Genomic DNA, 25,030 nt, shown 5'->3' on the forward strand with positions numbered 1-25,030 from the left:
CAGAATAATGCAGAGGCTTCATACAGCCTCTGTAGTGATACTGTGTGGAAGTGGGGAGGGGAAGAGGAAGGAAAAAAAACCTAATGACTTTAAAAATTAATTTTAAACTGTTCTGGAACCACAAACACTAAAATGTCCTTATCAAGGTTATTGCATGATTTCCCCACAGAGTTAAGGTTGTTTAGAAGCCTCCAGAGGGGTTTAAGAGATAATATTTATCCAGCAGACCACTTTGTCAAGAGTTTAGTATGGTTTTACTTTTTTTTATATATATATCCTCTGCTGTTGATAGGATAACATCTAGCTGCCTTCTGTAAATTACCAAGCTAATTGCACCTCTGGCCTGTCCTGGTCTCTTTGAATGCATCCCTTCTGCCCCTGCCCACCTCCCCCACCCCTGATCTCAGGCCTTGAGCTGTCTGCTTTCTCGAGGTAGAATCACAGGATTCTCACACTGTCAGATGGTGTTGGGCTATAGTCCCCTGGTGCTAACCGTGATTACCTCAGCAGGTCCAATTTAGATTCAGTACCTGCAATTTCCTTCTTTCCGGGAGCTATGACCAGTGGTGTCCAGTGACCAGACAGCCATCTTAAAACAAGGTATTGTCTGTTTAGAACCAAAGCATTTCAGAGAAAAAAGATCTTAAAACGATAAGCATGCTATATGCATCTCTAGCCTACCAGAAGTCTCTTCCCCTTCCACAAGGGGAAACTGGTAGGTCTAAACTTGTTACAGACATCCCAAGACCTTTAGGGTCTGGATGGCAGTCTGTTCCCTAAACTCATAAGACAGTTCAGCATCTTTGCTTCAGGAAGTGTCTCTCTAAATCCTGCTCAGGTTTTTAATTGCCACCCACCTTGTCCCTACAGGGACCAAGTCATTTTACCTGTTTATAGCCCTTTGATCTGTTAACTCCCAGCGCTGGCAGAACAAGTCTTGCAACCTCATTGGATATAGGATGTAGGATACTTTTAACTAAGAGCTTTCCTGTTGTCTTTCAAGTGTGTGCTGGGATGTTTTAATCTGGGAGCTACTGTCTTCTTCCTGGTGTCAGCCCTCATGCAATTAAAGCAATATAGGCATAAAATAAACATTCCACTAAACCAGTGGTTCTCAAACTGTGGGTCAGGACCCCATTTTAATGGGGTCACCAGGGCTGGCTTAGACTTGCTGGGGCTGAAGTTGAAACCCAAGCCCCACCACCTGGGGCTAAAGCTGAAGCCTGACTGGTTCAGCCAGGGGCATCAAGGCTCATGGTACAGGCCCCATGCCTGGAACCGAAGCCCTTGGGCTTCAGCTTTGGTCCACCCCGCCCAGGGCAGTGGGGCTTGGGCTTTGGCCTGCCCACCCCAGGGGTGGGGCTAGGGCGTGCTTGGGCATTGGTCCCCCTCCTGGGGTCGTGTAGTAATTTTTGCTGTCAGAAGGGGTCGCGGTGCAATGAAGTTTGAGAACCCCTGCGCTAAACCAATGTAGTGCCACTCTCTGTCTCAATAGCTAGGTCATGTGCAGCATTCATAAAATTATGACATAGCTGCTCCATGTTGGCCATGCCCTGTCTACTGGCTTTGTCTTCATACAAGTCATGTTGATTTACGGATGACCCATAATGGATGAAGTGTGAGGGAAGGTGGCTAAAGCACTCTTGGCAAGAATCTCACGATGACTCTGTTGGTTTTTTTTAAAACCTGTGATGTGGTGGCTGTGCAGGATACACGAATTTTGGTCTCGGCCCTAGCATCCACAAAATCTCAGTCAGCGAATTTGCTTGCAGTCGTCACCAGTTTAGTTAATCCAAGCTGCCTTTGCTCAGGTGGAATAATGCCCCTTCCATTGTGAGGAAATTTTTATTACTTTTATGCATCACATGGATCTGAGCTGAGTTGTTTGCTTCTCTGGATGCAGGATAAGATGTGGAGTGAACAAAAACAGACTTCTCTGATTTGAGTTTAGGCCAGAAATGTTTGCTGAGATATTGGAGGTGTTGGGGGTCCTTTTTGTATCCCTCTCTAAAGCTCATCAGAAAACACTTTTTGTTTTCTGTGGGAAATTTTGACTTTTCATTGAAAAACCGAATGTTTTCCCAGCCGAAAGACACACCTCGTACAAAATTTCATTTAGTGAAAGACCCAATTTTGCATCAAAACAGTTTTGACAAATAACTGTCAGCAGCCCTGTCTGTATCCCTTTCTGGCTGGGGAAGGCAATGGCGAAGAACTGACTCTACTGCTGGTAGGTTCAGCGCTTCCCTCGGGGAGTACACATTGCCAGCCTCTCTAAATGTATAAATAAATAAATAGTACTCAGGGTTGCTTGAACAAGCTGCAAGTGATGATGGCCCGTCTCAGGGTGCCACTAGGAGGGCCTGATAGGGCCATATGGTAACAAAGGCATGTTGTTGGTAAGAGGGTATCATGTCATAAACAAGAGTAGTGCCTATACAAATTGCATTACTGGGAAAAGTTAACACGCCTTTCCATGGAAAGGGTGTGGCTGAAAATTCTTATCCAGACTATGTCTGACCCTCTGTAAGCAAGTACACAGAAAAGAGATACAAATCCCAGCAAGACCCCTGTTTTTCTCAGGACTGCAGATGAAGTAGTTTGGATGATCTCAGAAGGTAATATCATAAGCATTCCTCCACTGCAGAGAACACACTTGCTGGGTCTACAGGGCAAGACATAGAGATGTTTCTTTAGCCTATGGTGTTCAGAATTTATCTCCCTAGGCGTACGTCTGCACTGCAGTAAAAAACCCATGGCACCGAGTCTCAAAGCCCAGGTCAGCTGACTTGGACTCACAGAGCTCTGGCTACAGGGCTGTAAAACTACAGTGTAGATGCTCGTGCTGGAACCTAGGCTCAAGACTCCTCACTGTGTGGGGTCTTAGAGCATGGGCTCTAGCCTGAGCCTGCTCATCTGCACTAGTTGTATAGCCCAGCTGCCTGAGCCCCGCAAGCCTGAGTCAGCTGACCCAAGCCAGCTGTGGCCATGCCTCAGGTCTTTGATTGCAGTGTAGACCAGGGGTTCTCAAACTTCATTACATCGCAACCCCCTTCTGACAACCAATGTTGCTACATGACCCCAAGAGGGAGGACTGAATCCTGAGCCTGTCTGAGCCCTGCCGCCCCAGGCAGGGGGGCCAGAGCCCCAACCATTCTTGGGGGTGGGGGAACCAAGGGCTTCAGTCCTGTAACCTGAGGGCCCTCCCCCCCCCCCCCCCCACACACACACACTCAGTGCTGAAGCCCTTGGGCTTCAGCCCTGGACTGTAGGGCTCGGGCTTTGGCCCTGGGCCCCAGCAAGGCTAATACCAGCCTTTGGCGACCCCATTAAAACAGGGTCCCGACCCGCTTTGGGGTCCCGACCCATAGTTCGAGAACTGCTGGTGTAGACATACCCTCTGAGACCTTTTATATGTGGTGACCAAGATGGGAGGAAGATCTCTTCCCTGAAACACAATCAAATAGAGAAATTGGATATTCAAAAGGAAGGTTTAAGTAAATACTTCACATGTGTATATTAAAACTCAGTAGTAAAGGGGAAAGAGTGACTGCTAAGAGATGTAGTTGTACGGTGATGTAGGAACCTTAACTTTATTTACTACTTCAGGTTATTTAAATTTTCAACCTTAGGTGCTAAGTTTAAATCTAAGTGATTTTGCATTTAACATATAGAATTATTTATTTAGTATTATTGGCTTACATAGTGCTTTATAGATATAAGAAAATTTTCTCCCTGCCCTGAAGAGTTTAGTTTAGGGTGCCCAATCCTGCTGTCTTTAAAGCCTGGTGGGAGTCTTGCCCTGTATTTCAATGGGAGAAGGCATAGGGTTAAGCATTAGGATCTCACAGGATCCTAAAGCTTGTAACAAGCTTGTCCTCAGCTGCTTGAGTTGTGCTTTGGGAGAACTCAGCTGTTTCAGGAAAATCACTTTTAATTGGAAACAAAAAAAAAATAAAAAAAATTCACATTGATTCCAAAGAGAGAAATTTTATTAAATGTCCTGGTACTCCTGAAGCACAGCCGTATTCAAATCACTCAGGCTGCTGTTGTGAAAGCTACTAGTCTTTAGACTCCTTGTTGAAATGATAACCTGTAAGTTAGACCACCTCATAGTTGTGAATTCAAATGACTTTCTGAAGTTTTCATGCTTCTGTTTTTTTGTGTGATTCATCTAAGATGTCAGCAAAATGGAGGTCTGACAATGTTGATTTCAGATGTTATGATTTCCAGAGGCTTTTGACTGTGCATAGATCATTTGCTTTGGGCAGCCTAGCTGGAGCATGTTGGTGGAAAGATGGCAGATGAGAATGGGTGGCCCTTCTTGTTGGGAGAGAAGTGAGTGACTGGCTCTGTGCTTGCAAGGGAGGAGACAGTGACATTATGTGCAGTTCAGAGGTGACAGTTATAATTCAGTTTCATTCTTCACACACACAAATTAAATTATGCAGTAGACTCCAGAATGTCTTAGCTGTGCTTGCTGATTACCCAGTTTATTCAACACTACAATGCTTTGTATGCTGGGAACTACCATTTTTGGCATTCAGTAGCTAGTGCATTTTTAGTCTTTCTGACATTCGAGTTGCTGTAAAACAGAATCTCAGAATAGGATTGTCAAGTTTTAGAATTTATACTGCTTGTTTGAAAAACTAATCGTTGTAAACATTGACAGTGCATCATTTAATGCAAATTTAAGTATTTCGGGAAAGCACTAGTGTTTACTGGAGGAGGTTGGGAAAGCAGTGAAAACAATCAAATAGCAGAGCAAAAAAAAAAAAAAAACCCTTTAGAGAATGGAGGACATCTCCATAACAGACAAAAGGCAGAAGAAATCACTGTATAATGTTAAAATACGTGGAGAGCATATATGAAGAAGAGGAGGGGTTTTGGAACCAATAAATAGCAGCAGTGTTGAATAGTTACTTTTATACCATGGCGTTTTATCCCAATCCCCTTTGTAGGTAACTCGTGTACCCACCTGTAAGCTCTTCATTTTAGTGATTATATCTTTCTGTGGGTGGACAGGGTTTGGCACATTGCAGGAGCTACTTGAATATAGACAATAAATATGAAATTAGACGGAGACTTGCATAAATTGCGGATCAGTTGACCATGGCTGCAAGGCTAGGTAGCTTACAGAATAACAGGAGGTTAGATGTACATCAGAGTACCAATCTCGATCATCTCAGATCTACCCTGTCAGAAATGGGGGAAAGGAGTTTCAGCTGCAGCCAGAGGGGAAGCAGGCAGTTCCTGGCAGCTGGCCTGGAGTCACTGAAAGGAAAGAACTTGTCCCAACTCTTTTCTGAAATAGTTGTGGTAACTGTCTGCTGCCCCTCCCTGCCTCATTCTGACCATGCCAGCCATGCACCACCCCCAAAATCTATATTGTTAGGGTTCTTTCTAAAAGTGCTCCATGCAACAGCATCGTTCTTCCCTGCTCCCGAGGCATCCTTCGGAGGGAGGGAGGGAGAGGGGAGGAAAAAGGCCCTGCTGTTTGTACAAGTAGAATCCCTAAGAGGGTCTTTTTTTTTCCCCACCCTCTCTGAGGATGCCTGCTTATGCAGCAGAGTCTGGGGCTGAATGTTAAGGCAGTCAAATTTCTGTATAGCCATAGTTTTAAATCTTGAAAAGTAGTTGTCAGGAGATCAGGAGAATCACACCTTAGTGGTGGTTGATCAAATGAGATACAATGTTACCAGGTTGAAAAAGGATTTTAATCAATAAATGGCTAGTGCAGCCTCAGAATTTTGAAAAGAGAAGTATTGTGAAGAAGAAAGCCTCAGATAAATAAAAAAAGAGTAGGTGTTCTGGGCCATTTGTTGATTTGAAATTATTTCTAATCTGGTCTTCTGTTTGCCTTCTCACCAAAAAGTTAGGTACTGAATATACAGTTTTTATTCCGTTTAGTAAGATGACATTAGTAAGCATTGGTGACCTAAAATGCATCACTTTTGGTCTGTCAAAAGAAGAAGTCACTCACTATTCACTCTAAATCCAGTTGTTTTGTGTTTGCAGCTTCTTTCCCTTCTCTTTGAAGATTTGTTCAAAAAATTTAACTCTGAAATGAAGAAGATTGCTGATCAGGTCATTCCAAAGCAGAGAGCAGCCCAGTTTGATGTAGTGAAGCATATGCGTCAAGATCAGATCACCAATGGCATGGTAAATGCCATCTCTACTGTAAGTACTATGTTTTATTGCTGCTTGGTGGGGTTTCTCATCAGCCTGAAAGGGGGGTGGTGGCTGAGATGAATGGGGTGAGTTATTTTTGTCCTGGTGGTGCCAGTATCTTTGATCATGAAAACAAAGCTATTAATATTCTTTATAGATTCAAGTGATAAAACTCTCATGAATAAAGCTCGAAGAACTCACTAAGAGGGAGATAATGATCAACATAATACATTTATATCAATGTATACTACTTTGAAGTCCTACTGAAATAACAGTGAGAACTAAGACATTTTAAATTGTCAAAAAAATATTTTGTTTACATCAGTGATTCATGGTGAGTACTTGGCACCTAGATTTATCTGATGTCAAACTGCAATATTTGTGATGGAGCTGGTTGAAAAACACCGAAAAAACTTTGACTTTTTTTGCAAAAAAATGTCAGTCAGTTTCAAAAACTCAACTTTTCAACCAGCTCTAGTTTGTAAATTGAGTAAAACAGAGGATCTGCTATAGGTCTGGATCTTTTAAAGGGAACATGCTTCTTTTTGTTCACAGGTGTTTGCAATTAAGAGTAATGATGCAGTCTACTGGTTGTACCAGGGGACTAGGACTTCTGTGTTCTGTTTCTGTCTGATATTGACTTATCATGTAACACTGGGCAAACTGCTAGGTGCTTTTAAAATACTATTTGTCCAACAACTAAAGAATTAATTTTCAGTTTGTACATGTGGGTTACTCTGGAGCCCATGTATCTGTTTCCTGTTGGCTAAAAGGACCTGGGGTCAGAGGTGAACCTTGTTCAGATGTACAACTCAGAAGTTCTGAACAATTTAGAGTTGCATAGAGGAACTGGTGAAAGCTGGTAACGAGATCAATTTTATAAACTTCTTAGGGTGTTTTGATCTCTAGTTTCGTGCTATTTTCCATCTCAACAAAATCCAAGTGGGTACTTTTTATTTTTGCCAAAGCATAATGACGCAACTCCAGATCTGAACCTCAGTTTACCCAACTGTAAAATGAGGTTGCTATGAGGGACACTGAGGTTTAGCTAACTGTAGTGAAGCATTTGAAATTCTTGAACTAACTAATTCTGTTTTTTAAAATAGATTAACTCAAAGTAGTCCACAGTTAACAATTAATTAAAAAATAAAATTCAATACATATTGCACAATCTTTGGAAGTCTTGATCTTTTTTTTCTGCTTAGAATCAGGTTGAGTTTTTCTTCAGTTTTAAAAACAAAATTGGCACTACAAATCACATGCAAAAACATCTTAGTCTGTAACTAGCAGATTCCAATTATAAAGCTCATCTTGTATTTAATTTTGAGTGTACCAAATATAGTTAAATCTTATAATGCAAATAACTAAAAAAGACTCTCAGATCTGTCTTCTACATCCTAGTGGCTTCTTCTAGCAGATGCCAGTTTTTGCATTTGGGCTGACAGAGATAAATCTGCCAACTATTCAGTATATACTATAAATTCTTCCTCCTTCCACTGTCTTAAGACCTTTTTTTTTTTTTTCCACTACCACACAAGCAATTAAAAGCCATCTGCTCTGAACCATTGAAAATAATTTCCCAGGAATAATGCACAATGTATACTCTTCAGGAAACTAAACAAGTTCTGTTTCCAAGACTGGTGTTATAGTAGAACAAATCTCACCAGAAAGTTTTTAAGGATAGTCCCTGAGAATATGGAATAGCTCAGCAGATTCGTAATTACACCCACAGCATGTAGAAGAAGCCATAGCATTCCTGCTTAGGCCATCTACGTGGTATTCAATGATGCTTACTACAGACTTTATATTTTGTTTCCCAAAAGTAAAAGAGGGAGTGGGGGAGTAAGTGGAACATGCAATAATTTTACAGGCTTAACACATTTCTATGTCTGTGTTTACAAGCTGTTGGGACAATTAAAAAATATGTCTTAACCAGGAGTCTCTTTACTCTGAAAGACCATACTTTTCCTGTTTGTTACAGGAATGTTATTGCTGTACTGTTTCATCTACATTTACACACTGTCACCTGCCACTCATTTTTCTGGACAGTGTTAGGTTTGCATAGTTTCTAAAGGTCCATGCGACTCCTCAAACTAGGCTGCTTCTCCTTCATCTAAGTGTCTGCCGAGAGAATTATTCTTCTCCAGCTCAGGTGAGGATGAAGAGCAAGAATACACAGAGCGGGCTATCAAGATGAGATCCTGGAGAAGAACAAGTAGTGACTGGATTAGTCAGAGTGACCAGAATCTGAGGTTGAATCAATGGGACTCTTCTTCCTCTCTGTCATAGAAAGAGTGAGGAAGAAATGCATGCATTCTAAATGGCCAAAGGCTTAAGGAAGCCAAAAGGTGGAACATATGCAGTCACCCTTTCCTCAGTAAGGTTTTGATCCTCATACAGCTCATTTGGTGAGGAGAGGGTGTTTTCTGAATAAGAGTCTGCTAAAGAAACACAGGGGTATTTCTTCCTGCCTGAGATGTTCAAGTCTGTGACACACAGGGTAAACTGAGATTGAGGAGTTGAATCCTGTAGCCACAATGTGGCTTCTGTATTGCCCAAAGTACCATGCCATGCCATTCATGTCTCTGTGGAAAACCTCATTCAGAGACTAGGAGCATCTAGAAAAGGATTGCCTAGTAGCAATACGGCAAGTTCCGTGCACGTCGGAAGGAAAATGTTGCTCCTTTTTTCTACTCAAAGTAGACGTAGCAGTGGTGGCCCACATCCAAGACTTCACTCCTGATGAAGGAGGATTTCCTCCACAAGGACCTTATGGATTGTAAGATTGTGCCCCACTTCAAGCTTCATCAGTTTCCACATGCTTCTCCAGGGCAGCCATTGTCTAAATTAAGGAACTGAACTAAGGTCCCAAAAGACAAAATAATCTACTGTCTGATCACCAAGTGTCCTGGCCATGTCCTTCATCACAGCCAGGACAATAGCTTTGCACTTCAGAGGTATGTAGGCAAAGTAGCCACAAGGTTTGGCTCAATCTTCTGGACAGTGAGAAAATGAATAACATAGTAACAACTCTAAGTTTAAGAAGCCCAACAAACCACACACTGAAATGATTTCAGGGAACTAGGTCCTAAACTAAGTAAAGAATTTCTTTTGCTAGCATCTACTGAAAGAGTTCCCCAGAAAGGACACATGTTTCAACAGAGGGCAATCCTGAGGAAGATACAGCAGAGAAGGATATGTATGCCATATTTCCAACCAGCTAGTCCTATAGCAGACTGCGTGATGACAGCCAGGGTAAACAGACCTACCTAATTAGTGGTGGAATCTTTCTTTTCAAAATGGAATGGAACATGCTATATCCAACAAGTGGATTCTGGAAACTCCCCGCAGAGATTATGTCCCGGAACTTATGTTGAATTTAGCAACAGTTTCATATAGTCTCCCAAATCCATAAACTTGCAGAAATGCTGCAATCTGTTCTGTGCCACAGAATATCTAATGTCAATAGAGATGTTGGAGTCTGTCCAACAGGGGAACAAAGCAGGCTCTTGGTAATCTATCTTTGTTGTCCCCAAGAAATCAGAGCAATATTGGGCTTGAAGTTCCTTAGCAAAATATTAAGTATTTGAAGTTCCATAAAGACATTCCATTCCATAGCTGCAGTAATCCCGAGGATATCATGATGTTGGTAGACTTGACAACGCCTATATGAAAATCACAGTTGAGATTCCTCTGCTTCTATTATGACAGAACGTATCAATACAAGACATGTCTGATTGGACTCTTTTCTGCCTGCAGAGGGTTTAAGAAAGTGTAGACCTCTACGCCGTTGGTATCTATTTTGACCTATCTGGGATAACATTCTCATCAAGCCAAATGCAGGAGGGACTTGGAGCTGATTATGGAGACCAAGATAAAACTTCTGTTAATTCACCGATTCTTGGTCAGCTGCAAGGAAAATGTGGTCACAGTTAAAATTCACCAGCAAGTACTGTTTTATATATCAACAAAGACAACACATTTCTTCCCTAGGAAGAATTCTTGGAGGCCAAGAGATCTAGTGAGTCAAACACAGATGACAAAGGAATCAACTGTACATAATCTGCTCAGACTATGAAGTGTGGGTGTCTTGTCCCCATAGATCTTTCCAAGTCCTATTTGACACCATTGCAAAAATTCATGCTGGATCACTGGGTCCCTTCCCACTCAAACATGAACAAGAATTTCTCCCTACTTCAGGGTATGACTACACATCAACTGGGAGATGTAATTCCCAGCTCAGGTAGACATACATACGCTAGCTCAGCTCGAGCTAGTGCCTATAAATAGCAGTGTGGCAGGGGTTGGGCAGGATAGTACTCTGGCAGTGTGTCCAAGCCACTGCCCATGCTGTTATGGACACACTATTTTTAGTGTGCTAGCTCTACCCAAGCTGAGACTCTCACCTCCCAGCTGTTGTGTAGACATACCCTAACAGACTGAAAAGAAGTGGAAATGCAACAAGTACGTGGTGATTCAGGAAAGAGCAGTTAGCCCAATGCAGGACAGCAGTTGCCACTGATGCCAACCTGACCCAAGCTGTTCAATCTAAGTGTGGTAGTCACAACCAGAGGGAAGTGTATCAGCTAGCTCAAACTTATTTGATGTTTGCTTCCAGCGACATCCCTCTCTGAGGTATTACGAGTGATACTCTTGCCAGAGATTAAGAAATTGGTCTGTTTTACCTGAGAGAGATTGCATGTTTTGTAGTCCTGACCTATCCTAATTCTGGGGTAATTTTTGGCAGAGCTAGCTCAGGTTGTAAATTTAGATCATTGGTCTCTTCAGACAAAAGTAACTTGCACATAGTTGAATTAGTGGTACAGTGTTTTTTCTACATGGTTATAGCAAAGGTCACCATATTTTCAAAATTAAAAACTGAGACACTTCCGTGGTGTTGGGTTGATTTTTTTTTTTCCCCCTTCTTTTTTTAAGTGTTTAAAAGACTCCTATAAAGGAAAAAAGTACGCTGCTTTTTAAAAAAAAAAAAAAAAAATGTCCTGGTGTTGTTGTCAGCTTCCGACTTGACAGCAACATGTGCATATTTGCCAAGGTGGAGGATTTCTTTCCTACCCCCCGCTCTCCCCCCCCCCAAGTATCTTAGTGTTCTGAATGAGTTTATCATATGACATGGAACAAGGGTTTAATATTCAGTCGAGCAAAAGAACAGCTTTGATGGTGTCTACGCCCGTTTGACTTTCCTCTTCAATCCAAGCACTCAATCACACTGAATGTTCATTCTCCTGGAATGTTCCTGGTAAACACAGAACAAATTCTGTTTGGTACAGTGTCGCAGTTCCACAGGATCAGTGCTACGCCCCCAGTTTTGGAACAGTCTCTAGGACATTGGTGAACAACCTGTGCCCTGCAGACCACACACAACCCGTCAGGGTAATCCGCTGGCGGGCCGCGAGACGGTTGGTTTACATTGTCCGTCCACAGCTCCCAGTGGCCACAGTTCGCTGTTCCCAGCCAATGGGAGCTGTGGGGATATACTATGCAATTTAGAACCCAACCTGGGGAATATTTTTAAATGCAAATAAGGAAGTAGAAGGTTGTTTATAAAATGCACAGCATCTTCAATGCAGAGATTCTCAACTGGTTTGTCAGAAATACTCTAAAACAGTGATACTGAGAGGGAGGCTCAAGAGCTGCAAGTGGCTCTTTGCAGCACATGATGGTAAAACACTGTGTGATTTAATTATTAACCAATCAGGATGCTTTTACTCTGTTATTAACCAATTATAGTTGATAAAATAATAATACTGGGTCAGTTATTTTGCTGTGAGAATAATATATATATACATAAAAATAGTAAATAAAACAATGAATTCCCACTCCTGTGGCTCTTTTGAATAATGTTGATCGCTAATTTTGCTCCTGAACCACTGAGGTCTGAGTATCACTACCCTAAAAGGAATATGAGTGGTCAGGATAAGGGGTAAATGATGGTAGCATTTTGACAGCATACATGTTTTCTTTTCTCTGTAGGGAAATTGGTCACTGAAAAGATTCAAAATGGACCGCCAAGGTGTGACACAAGTATTGTCCCGCTTGTCTTATATATCAGCTCTGGGAATGATGACAAGAATCTCTTCTCAGTTTGAAAAGACAAGAAAAGTGAGTGGCCCCCGATCTCTTCAGCCATCTCAGTGGGGTATGCTTTGCCCATCAGACACTCCTGAAGGAGAGGTAAGGAACTTGAGTTTTATTTCCCTCACTTTTCCACTCACCCCCAAAACCCAGGGTGGCAGGCATAGTTTCTTTTGAACCAGACAGTCCTTTATCAGAGGATCAGCTTTGCTGACAATGTTATAGGGAAGAGAAATTGTCCTTCATTACCCTGAGGGCTGACTCCACAACTCACATGAAGCTCCCAATAGCACCACAAGTTCTCTTAACCCTCCTGTGAGATCAGCACTTAATTCATTGTTTTATCTACTTTGCCCTATTCTAGGATCTTTTGCATTCTTTGGCTGATGCTTGACGTTCAGTTTCTTGCTATACTGCTTTACTTCTTCCCCAACCACAAAGTCATCTCCATTCTTTCCTTCTTCCCAATACTCTCACCTTCTCTGTTCCCCAAGGTCTATCCCCTTTCTTTCCCACAGTGGAGGAGGGGCTGGTGCTTTTGCTTCTGGAGTGGGGGACAGATAGCTGAGTTTCCCTTTTTCCAGTGCTTTCCATGCTTAGCTGAGCCCCTCTCCCAGCTCCTGCTGCAGGGGGCAAGGGAACACTGAGTTCCCAGCTTGCCAAGCCTCAGCTTCCTGCTTACCTAACAGCCTAGATTTGGTAACTTTTTCCCTTTTAAAATTCACAAGTTGGAGCTGCAAGTAAGCACCAATCCCCACCTCTGCCGCGGACTTTCTGTGAGACCTGGAGCAAGTCATTGACTCTTTCTGTGCGTTGGTTCCCAGTCTGTAAAATGGGAATAATTATTTGTTTTACCTCTTTAGATGTTCAGCTCTGTGGAGCAGGGACTGTTTCTTTCTATGTGTGTACAGCACATTGCACAATGGAGCTCTGGATCTTGGCTGCTGCCTCTAAGTACCACTGTCATAATTTTAAAAAAAAAAAAAAAAAAGGTGGAAGGGGGCATGTTCAGAGACACTATTGTCTATCCTTCCAGTTCAAGTGAAGAGCTAAGGTACATGGGGATTTGCAGTCTGATTCCCAACCCAGTCCTCTCTAATTGCACTCCCCATTCCTTGTTATGACAGACGTCGTTTTGGCTGAGGTGAGCTGGATGGGACTCTGTATGGAGCTCTTCATCTGGATTTGCAACAGAATGATATCAGGCACCGCCTTCTCTCCGGAAGCTCATCTTGCTCCCTCTACCAGCCAGGGCTGAAGGGTCCAAAGAGTCTTAAACTCTTATTCCTTTATACTGTAAATGAATGTGTCTTACTACTGTGAGATTGCCATGTCAGCCTGAGCCTTAGACTTTCAGAGAAGAGGTTATTGTAAATAATTTGTGAATATTACAGAAACTGCTGTAGTTAATGAAGAAAATTTTCTTCAAATTCTTAATGCAACAAAATCATAAAACTGTCTCACCGAACAATTGACACTGGGAGTGAATTTGTTCTGATACAATGCTTGATGGGAGCCCTGGACTTTCCAGCACTAGAAGATAAGCAAGATGAACCATTTGCATTAAATGGGTGAAGTGATTTGCTGAAATGTCCAAGTGTTACATAATTTAATATGTTTATTTTCTTAAAGCTTACTTTACGGCATATGGGATGGCTGATTCCTTCATATGGACAAAACTGCTTTTGTTATGATTCCTTTAAAAGCTGCCATTTTAGTGCCGTACTTTTTTTTGTATTGATTAGAATGAATAATATAAACATACATTTGGCATCCTAACAAGTTATTGTCACATTGGTTAATTCTAATTTTACCAGTGAAACTCTAATCTTAAGTCATAAAAATAGCCTTACATATAGATAAAAGAATGGATGAATTTTCAGCTTGGAGACTAGCCTACTAAAGGTACATATTACATATTTTCAAATTCTTTAATGATGCGGAGTCATTTTTCTCTTGTATTTCTTTAAATGATGCATTATTCTATTTCAGAGTAACTTTTACATGGAGAGATAAATAAGATCTATTTTATACCTTACAAGTTTAGCACCTTTTTAAAAAATAAAATTTGATCTCAATAGGAATTAAAATAGTTGCACATATCTTTTATTCTACATAATTTAACACTACTACACTGTAATAGTTTGAAAAATAGCTGCAGCTTTGCAGTCACACTTTTTAAATTTAAAATCTTCAATTTTGAATTCTAAAACATGGAATTTCAGTGTGATGATTAGAAGGTACTTCCTGGCTTATAAAAGAATCTGAGAAGAAAGATATTTTTTCCTAGAGGGAATTATTTTGTATCCAACCTCATTTCTATCACTTATGCTGTAATACACGTTGTACATACTTACAGAATTATATTAAAAACAGGTTTCAGAGTAGCAGCCGTGTTAGTCTGTATTCGCAAAAAGAAAAGAAGAACTTGTGGCACCTTAGAGACTAACAAATTTATTTGAGCATAAGCTTTCGTGAGCTACAGCTCACTTCATCGGATGCGTTCAGTGGCTGAATGCATCCAATGAAGTGAGCTGTAGCTCACGAAAGCTTATGCTCAAATAAATTTTAGTCTCTAAGGTGCCACAAGTCCTCCTTTTCCTTTTATTAAAAACAGTGCAGTTTGTAACATCAGAATATGTACTTTGGAATAACTTGTTCATATTTGGTTTTTTAGGCTTGTGGTTTGGTTAAAAACCTAGCTCTGATGACTCACATTACTACTGATATGGAAGATGGCCCAATTATTAAATTAGCCAGTAACCTTGGAGTAGAAGATGTAAACTTACTATGTGGAGAAGAACTTTCATATCCAAATGTGTTCCTTGTCTTCCTTAATGGTATGTAACTTTCCATCAGTCTTGCTCCATCTTGACACAGATAGAGGGGGCCAAATTTTAAAAACTGTCCAGCATCTTTTTTTATCATAATCAAGTGCAGATGCAGTTTTTTATGTACCAATTTCAGGTGCAAATGTTTTGACATCTTGACTGCTCCTACAGAAAGAGTTGACAGTCCAAATGATGGCATTTACTCATCTATAGTTGTTTATGCCCCAAAAATTATGACCACCGTTAATTGTGGCTGCAGAATTTCTGGTACAAAATTGGAGGCTGTGTTAAGGCATCCTTAAGTATGGGCTCTTAGATGGTACCTAACAGTACTGCATGAAACATGCACACGGACATACTTTCAATTCCACACAGATTGTGATATTGTCTGGAATGTAATGCTATGCAGGGTTTGAATTCCTAATTCTTTTTTTTTTTTTTTTTTATAAAGTTAGCATTACTATCCTCTTGAAAAATATTTTTATCTTTGTTGGGGAGAACTCCCATCCTAGAATCATAGAAATGTAGGGCTGGAAGGGGGACCTAAAGAGGTCATCTAGTCAACCACCCTCACCACTCCCCACACCGTCATGGATAGTTACAAAAATTCACCTCAGAGAACAGGCCAGCTTCTTTCTTTTTTGCTTATTGGATAGACATGTGTTTCAAAAAAATGTGTATGTTATGCACATAAACATTATTGACTTGAAGTCTGTTGTCTAAATCCTCATTTAATATCATATCAGTCTCACTGTTTGTGATACTAACAGATTAAAAGTTATGAGATAAAATTGCTCTTTGTCATAAGTAACCACTTTTCACACATCCAGTATTTGGTCTCTTTTGGTAGCAAAAAGGCCTCATTTACATTTTGGATTCAGGGTTTAGAAGATGGAGATAAACAAAAGGTTTTTTTGTTTTTTGTACCCTGTCCCTCTCTCCAGAAAAGATTCCTCAAGAAGTAAAATGACTTCCTTTGCTTTTCTGTAGTGGTAGTGTTTTTTTGTTTGTTTGTTTTTTAAAGGCTAATGAACCATGCACGTGTTACACTTCACCCAGATTATAAATGGGGTTTTATAACAGAAATGCTGACTCAACCTTTACTTTTCCTAGTTCACTGGTTCTGTGGAATATGGTTGCAATGTCTTTTGCAGAGATGAGTAACATTCCTAAAAATAGAAAATACAACATTAAGTGAAAGCAAAAGACTTTCACTATTAAATCTACAATTTTGATCTTTTCAGTACTTAAAAATTTGTCTTGCAGACCACTGACACGTGTTCGATTTGAACCAGTGACCTACAAAGAAAAAGGGGTCCCTATCCCATTACTAATCTCTAGCTATTGTTTGTTCATTTAAAAAAATAAACTACTCTGAATTCCAAGTACCTGCACCATTTCTTTTTATGTTCTATGATGATCTCAGTTCTGCTAGGTCTTTAAAAGTAAATTTTTACTCTATTGTCTGCAGAGATGACATAAAATGCTTAAGTCCATCCTTATTCAGCAAAGCAGTTAACTTGCATGCTAAAATGCTTTGCTAAATATGAATGATTTGCTGAATTGGGTCTTAAAAAGGACGTTCTAGTGCTATTATGTGCAGTTACCTTAATGTAAATGTCAGGGGGGTGGAGGGGGTGTTGCTTTCTTATAAGTCATCATAACTATTTCTGGGTTAGTTCCTCCCCCATACACTTGCCAAAGAGCTCTTGAGTTCCAGTCTTCAGAAGCTTTACCTACCTGTACATGCAATGGTGAATTTTGTAGGCATATTGAATAGCAATTCATTAAAATGAAACTGTAATGAGCACATCATTTTTGTTCAAGATGCTGTGGAGAAATTGATAGAAATGTAGGCTATTAGTAGGGTTGGTGGACAATTTCCAAATGAAACTTTTTCTATGGAAAAGTGGATTTTTGAACAAACAAAAATTTTTGTGGAAGGTGTCTGTGTTCCTTGAAAAAAATTGCTGTTTTTTTTTATTGGCGGGTCATGGGGTTGGAGGAAAAACCTAAAATTTTCAGACAAAACCAAAATATTTTGGGGGTTTTGACTTTGAAAATGTTTTGGCTTCTTGATGAAAAATTTAAGCTTTTCATCATGTCTACCGAGCAGTGGGGAGTGAGCCTCCAAGCCCAGTTAGATAGACTCTCACTAGCTCTGCTCAAGGTAGCACACTAAATATAACAGGGTGGACATTGCAGCCCGGGTGGTGGCTCAGGCTAGCTGCCTGAGTCCAAACCCCGCACCCTCTTAGAGCCAAGTTTAAATAGCTAGCCAGAGCTACTGCCCTTGCTGCAATGCCCATATTGCTATCTTTAGTGCGCTAGTTCAAGCAAGGCTAACTCGAGTGTCTCTCTATCTGGCCTGGGAGGCTCATTCCCAGCTGCAGCGTAGACTCGCCTTACAGGTATTTCCTGTCACCTTTAACAAGGGAAGGAGCTCGGCTCTGAACTGAAGAGAATTTTGAAGCATGCAAAACATAGATCATAAAATGATCGTTTTCTTGAACAGGTAACATCCTTGGTGTCATTCGCGACCATCCAAAACTAGTTCACACGTTTCGGCTAATGCGGCGAGCAGGTTATATCAATGAATTTGTTTCAATCTCCACGAATCTTGCTGACAGATGTGTCTACATTTCCTCTGATGGAGGAAGATTGTGCAGGTAAACTTCTGTGATGATTGGGGGAGCAGCCAGACTGATAAGGGATTCTGTCACTGCCTGCCCTGCCCCTGTAATCTTGGGGGCCTCTGTGCTGTGCAGCAATGGCTCAGGTCTCTGAACCAGTAGCCTACTCAGAGCATACGGTCTCACGCCCTAGGTCCTTAGCAGCCTAGTTACTCCTTGCAGGATGACACCAACAGTCCCTCCAGTCCCAAGACTCCCCAAATTCGTCCTCCCATAGTTCTTAATTACCAGACACTTGAATTGTTACTCTCGAATTTGTTAATCCCAAAGGTGTGAAACGAGCCCCCCCCCCCCCAACCCTAACCCTAACCACCACCCCCCCCTCGGATACCAGCTTACTTTGGCATACACATTCCACACCGTTTGGACACCAGAGACCTGCTTGGGGTGAAAATCAACAAAATATTTAATAGTAAAACCACAGATTCAAAGATCAACTAATAAGGGAGAGCAAACATGTACAAGTAACACAGAAAATAAACATCAAGATGCAACGTCAGGCTTTACGCTTCCATATTAGACAAAAATCTCTTTTCTAATATAAATTGCCTATTGCCTTAACTGTTTCTCAGCATACCCCCTAGCTATAGGAAGGATCCAGTTTTCATGGGCAGCCTCCCGCCTCGAGACTGCCCCCCAAATTCTGAATTAAAAACTTCAGTCCCCCTTGTTTAAAAAAGACACCCTCTTCCCCCCCCCCCCCCCCATGATGACTCATGATTATTTAGTGTGGGAAAATTCTTTCTTGGCTTGAGACGACATGGAGACATCCTGGCTATCATTAACTCTGGTGGTCCATCATTGTCTCTTCCTGTATTGGACAATGGATGGTTACTTGAAGCCGGTTTCATGTAAACACCTGGCTTGGGGAGAGCCCCTCCCTGATTCACTGCTTCTTCCAACTACAGCAGGACAGTTTTAGTACAGATTATGAGCACAGTTTTCTATATTCATAAATACTTCGATTCATAACCACATTCTGTATGCATATCTGTTAATGACTGTCAAGTTCAGAACATTACAAGCTTTCACAAGACCTTACTCATATACTTCTATACTACAATAATACAGTATGCAATCATTTGGTTCACCAGCTCATTTTGGGGGTTTAAACCTTTTGTTCTCCCCTTGGGGTATCTGGACCCTGATTGTCACAAACCCTTATTCTGTCCTGTTGGGGCTTCCCTGTATATTGTACCCGTGTCCATAAAAATCCTCCCCCATTACATGAGTAATAGTAGCAATATAGTTGTCTGTAGGGGCATTGCTATGAATTACTTCCCTGATGCTCTCTAGGGAATGGTCTGTGTCCTGTTCTTTAACAAAGACTGCTTGCCTTTGGCTGATTTGGAGGGCTGTCTCAATAAGAGGAGCTGATACCCCCTCCCCTCCTCCCTGGGATTTTTGGGGTTTAAACCTTGTGTTCTCCTCTTGGGGTGTCTGGACCCTGACTGTCGCAACTTCTCACCAAAAATCCTTCTAAAGAACTTAATTATCCATTACACATTGTGCGTCTTTTAGGCTCAGGTTTTCAAAGGGTGCCTAAAACCCCATAGGCAACAATCCCCATTCCATTTCAGTGGACTTTCAATGGAGCCAAGAGGTCCTCAAAATCTCTGCCTTACTGTAGGATAAATGTGCAACTGAGTAAACGAAGTTTAAAAAATAAGCTGCTGCTCGAATAGATGACTCTGAACAGAAGTAAAAACAAAGTAAAAATGTCCCTCCTACCACCCAAGGAAATACAACATTAGCAACTTTGGTATGAGTATATTTGAAATACTGTCACTTTTCTCTTTTTCTTTTATTTTGTGTTTTTATAAGAAATACATAGGTTACAGTCCTGCAGCAAGATGTGCATACGTACCCACAAGGCACCCTGTTGTCTTCAGCATCACATTGCAGGATCAGGGCTTTACTCTAATTGTAACTAGTTCTTTTGAAATAAATCAATCTCCTTTGAGCTAGCTAAAGGTGTCAAAGGGATGTAGCTGTTTGCTTTCATTAGAAGAAAACATGTCACACAATTTTGACTTATTTCTGTAGTTCCCATTTGACAAACATAAAATAATAACATTTCTGCCCCAAGAAGCTTACAATTTACATTTGAAAGAGAGCACTTGAATTCAACGCATAACAATATGCTAGGGAAGGGAATGAGGTGGGTTGCCAAAGGAAGCTGGGGCAGGAAGACACAGACAAGAACGTCTTACAAAAATGTAACTATGTTTTGAGACTGTAAATAGCTATGTATTTGAACTAAAATTACTATATTATTCATGTAATGTTGGTGCCTAGAGACCCCAGTCACATCAGAGCCCCTTTGTGCTAGGTACTTCCATACATAATAAAAGATGTTCTCAGCCCCAAAGAGTTTAGGGTCTAAAAGACAAAGCACAACAGAGGGGTGAACAAATAAGAAGGGAGGGCGGAGAGAGGATGGGGTAATAATACAAGCATGGTTTAGCTTAGGCTAACTGTGTGCACAGTTCATAGGTAAGTCAATCAGCAGCAGTACTCATGGCTAAAAGTGGCAATCACCTTGTCTAGTAGTGTTAACTTTCTTTTAAAAGCCAAACATGGTGTTTGATGCAATTTGAGGCTTTCCAAAGGCTTAAAAATCATTCGATCATCAGCATATTTGTGAGCCAGCAATAAGTCAGACCTGGCAGGGATGGCTGAGTAGAATCCACAGACAGGAATGAACTCAAAGGCAGAGAAATTAACTCTCCAATTCAAACACTGCTAGTACAAATCAAACTTCAGATCTGGCGGTCCAGCAAAACATCTGAACTGTGTTCCAACTAAAAAAAGGCAACATCGAGTGAAATAATGTGGATTTCCAAGAAAACTTACCCAGTTCACTTTCCTGTGAGGTTTTTTTCCTTTGCAATTGTTCAGTTCCTCCTCTTAACCATTTAAAAGTGCTCATTAGCCCTCAAACAGTTATTTGGACTTCAGAGCAGACTACACAAGTATCTTGTACTTATTTGCTGCACTCTGTAAGAGCAACTTGTCCAAATAGCAACAGCCCTTGACGTTTTGATCTTGCATGCCATTCTTTGTGTCAGTGTTTCCTCGTGGTGGTGAAGCTTCCAGAGATTCATGTGCTGCTAAAAGTGATAGATTAATCTACTGCAGCACGTAGTGAATTCTATTTATATTTTATATCCTTTTAGGTAACAGTTAGTAGCAAAATGTGTCCTATTCGAACTTAAGTATATATTTGTTGAGCTTTGACTGTGCTCAGCACTGAACAAAATACTGACATGTAAACACCCCATCTCAAGGAGTTTGTAGCCTCGTACTGTTGAGAAAATTTAAATATTTCAAAGCAACCAACTTAATAATTTTGTAGGTTACATTTATCCACTTAAAATGTAGTTCTGAACTTTATTTTAATATGTCATATGTATCTTTTAAAAATAACTTGTTTATACTTTGGGGTGAAATTGTATATGATACATACATTTCTTGAACTGGTAAAATAAAACTCAAATTTGAAACAATCCAAGTTAATGGCTTGGCTAATTATATCTGCATAAATACATCAACTAAATAGCAGATAAATCTAGTTATGCTTCTACTTATTTTAAATGAGTACCTTGTTTAAGAAGATGTGTACTTCTACGTCTGCACTTGGTTTCCAAAAGTGGATTTACAGACCAGCTACCCTATGCATTGATGTTACCTTACTTTAATTTATATTTATGTTAACTCCGTGTATATCTACTGCAACATTCCTTTTTCCAATTTAGACCCTACATAATTGTAAAGAAGCAAAAACCTGCAGTTACGGACAAGCATATGGAAGAACTTGCTCAGGGATACAGGTAAATTACTCGACAGGACTATGTCTGTCCCCCACTCCTCTCCATCTGTAAATGTAATAACAATACGCCCTGACTGAATTAAGAGTTCTGTTGTGGTATTGCAATGCCGGTTAAATGTTTACAGGAGAAGTCTGCTCTCACATGTAAATGAAGAATCAGAATAGCAGATATTTTCTGTTTTTTAAATCGGATACAAAAAAGTCATGACTCTCATTCTGCTATTGATTTGAGATTGTGATATGTGGTTATATAAAATAAATGTATAACCTAAATTTTTAAAAGCAGCTACTGACTTCTGATGCCTGATCTGAGACGCCTTAGAGAGTCTCTTGATAAAGGCTGCGCACCCGCCCTCTGAAAATCAGGCACCTCTAATCAGGAGTGACGGCTTGGGCTCTCAGAAATTGAGGCATTAAGAATCACTAGTAACTCTTGAAGGAGAGAGAGAGAGAGATGTATAATATTTACATATATAAGCGTTCCAGTTCAGTTTCTAATCAGTCTTGCAAAATCATCATGGAAATTTGTTCGTCCATCCACAAAATATACTTACCTTTATGATATGATGAAAATATTAAGGCTATTTAAAAAAAAAATCCCCCCTGAAGCAAACAGATAAGTAAGATTGTTTTTTCTGCTTCAGAAATTTAGAGAGAATTCTCTCAGATCTGTGTAACTCTGTGTGCAGATAAGAACCACTTGTTTAGTTTGCTTTCCTTACAAAAGTCAGTTCCTTTTAATAACTTTAACTTTATTTTTGCATATGAATAAAATGTTTCTCAGTGTGTACCTTTTTTGGCAATTACAGGAATTTTGAAGATTTTTTGCATGAAGGCCTAGTTGAATATTTGGACGTGAACGAGGAAAATGACTGCAACATTGCACTGTATGAACATACAATTACTAAGTAAGTGTACATTCAGACTAAATACTGGCACAGTAAAAATATGCATATTACAGCCTTCTTCCTTTCTGTTCTCTGAAATGTAAGTTCATTAACTATGTTTAGGGCCCTACCAAATTCATGGCCATGAAAAATGCGTCACAGACTGTGAAATCTGGTCTCCCCCCATGAAATCTGGTCTTTTGTGTGCTTTTACCCTATACTATGCTGATTTCACGGGGGAGACCAGCGTTTCTCAAATTGGGGGTCCTGCCCAAAAGGGAATTGCAGGGGGGTCACAAGGTTATTTTAGGAGGGTTGTGATATTGCTACCCTTACTTTTGCGCTGCTTTCAGAGCTCGGTGACCGGAGAGCAGCGACTGTTGGCAGGGCACCCAGCTCTAAAAGCAGCGCCCCACCAGCAGCAGCACAGAAGTAAGGGTGGCAATACCATACCATGTCACCCTTCCTTCTGCGCTGCTGCCTTCAGAGCTGAGAGGCTGGAGAGTGGCAGCTGCTGACTGAGGGCCCAGGTCCGCAGGCAGCAGTGCATAAGTAAGGTTGCCAGTACCACACCATGCCATCCTTACTTCTATGCTGCTGCTGGCGGTGGTTCTGCCTTCAGAGCTGGGCTCCCAGCCAGCAGCTGCCGCTCTCCAGCTCCCCAGCTCTGAAGGCAGTAGCGCAGATAGAAGGGTAGCAGTACCACAACCCCCCGCACAATAACCTAACTCCTTTTTGGGTCAGGACCTCTACAATTACAACACTGTGAAATTTCAGATTTATACAGCTGAAATCATGAAATTTACTATTTTTTAAATTCTATGACCATGAAATTGACCACAATGGACCATGAATTTGGTAGGGCCCTAACTGTGTTGTAACATTTCTGTTTCCACACCAAGCTCTTGCTTATGTTTATAACAATGTACAAGAAGGAGATGACAGAAGTTTAGGAAGCAATCTGTGATTACACCAATCCTAAATCATCTATGGGATAGTCACAAATAAGTGAATTTAGTGTTTGATTTTTTTTTTTGTGAGGAATTGAGGTTATAAACTCTAACCCACAAAAACATGGAATATGTGATTTTTATCAGTGTGTGTTTTTCATGATCTCTTGTACTCATAATTGGCCAAACCATTAGAGAGTTATGCAGGTCAGCCAAACAGCTCCTTATAAAACTTTTATACCACACCATTATGTATCCTGTTATGCTAGTCTACTCTGGAATGTCTTTAGAGAGCTTTTTAAGAGGTTTTTATTTTTTTTTTAAATCCATCCACATCTAAAGCCAGATACCTTGTTTCTGTACTTCAAAGTTTCTAGACTGTCACTACCTATTTGTGATCAAAGAGCACTAAAATTAAAACAAAGCTTCTTTCCAGACTACTAATTCACACTTTCTGAGGCTTTTATTGAGCTGAGAATATCCTATTGACTCAAAAGCCATGTCTAATGTATCCCAAGTGACTTCTCTGACACATCTCTTTGTCATATACGCTGCATGATTTTTACAGTTCTTCAAAGGTATGTCTACACTGCAATGTAAGCCCAGGGTTAGTGGGACTCTAGTCAGCAGACCCCTGTTAGGGAACCTTGGGCTTGAGCATCTATGTTGTATTTTAACCTGAGGTTAAGAATTTTCTGACACATGCTCGAACCTTGGGTTCTGGCATTCACACTGCACCGCACAGACCTGAGTCCAAGTAACCATGTCCCAGAGTCCCTAATGTGACCGGGGGGCCTGTAATGGATCACACTGAGAATGCCATCCTCACGACAGACTGCAAGAAACAGGGCAGACAGTACCCAATAACTGGTGGTTTATTCTTTAATTAGATTCACCATGCCAGTAACAAAAGAGCTTCTGCAGCACCACACTGGTTAACCAAACACCGTCCCCTCTAGGCATTCCAGCCCTTGGCTTCCATCCCAACAATCAGGTCTAATATAGAAAGAGGCTATTGAAAATCCAATTCACCACATGTGAGGTTCAACTCATCCCAAAGGATCAGTCACACACCTACCACCAGGTCAATATGTATCTCAGATCTTACCCAAATATCACGCTGTCAGCCAATCCATAGTAAACTAACTAAAAATTTATTAATAAAAGAAAAGAATAGTTTATAAATGGTTAATAGATCATATATACATACAGGTGATTGCAAAGTCCTTATATCAGGTTTGTAGCAGTGGTGGAATAAATTGCTAGTTTTCAAAAGTTGCTCTGGTAACTTCCAAAAGATTGGGAGATCCTCAGTTCTTAGTTCAAAATACTCCTTTTATTTGTAAAACCACAGTCCAGAGATTTGGAGCAGGAAAAAGGCGAAATGGAGATGTCTCAGGTGTCTTTTATATCCTCTGCCATGTGCATGGAAATGTACTGTTCCAAACAAAGCCCACAGCCCCTGTGTATGGAAAATTACTGACAAAGATGGAGTCATAGAATCATAGAATATCAGGGTTGAAAGGGACCTCAGGAGGTCATCTAGTCCAACCTCCTGCTCAAAGCAGGACCG

General features: G+C 40.8%; 1 protein-coding gene across 1 annotated transcript in view; it reads left to right on the top strand.

Moving 5' to 3' along the window:
* Nucleotides 1-25,030, top strand: part of POLR3B (RNA polymerase III subunit B) — a 123,654-nt gene that overhangs the window by 42,582 nt on the left and 56,042 nt on the right. The window contains exons 13-18 of the mRNA XM_074941077.1: nt 6,019-6,180; nt 12,163-12,363; nt 14,942-15,104; nt 17,611-17,764; nt 21,547-21,621; nt 22,430-22,528. Of these exons, the coding sequence (XP_074797178.1) occupies nt 6,019-6,180; nt 12,163-12,363; nt 14,942-15,104; nt 17,611-17,764; nt 21,547-21,621; nt 22,430-22,528 (854 nt within the window). The remainder of the gene's footprint in view (nt 1-6,018; nt 6,181-12,162; nt 12,364-14,941; nt 15,105-17,610; nt 17,765-21,546; nt 21,622-22,429; nt 22,529-25,030) is intronic.

This window comes from Natator depressus, chromosome 1, assembly GCF_965152275.1.
Source record: "Natator depressus isolate rNatDep1 chromosome 1, rNatDep2.hap1, whole genome shotgun sequence".
Taxonomy (NCBI): domain Eukaryota; kingdom Metazoa; phylum Chordata; order Testudines; family Cheloniidae; genus Natator; species Natator depressus.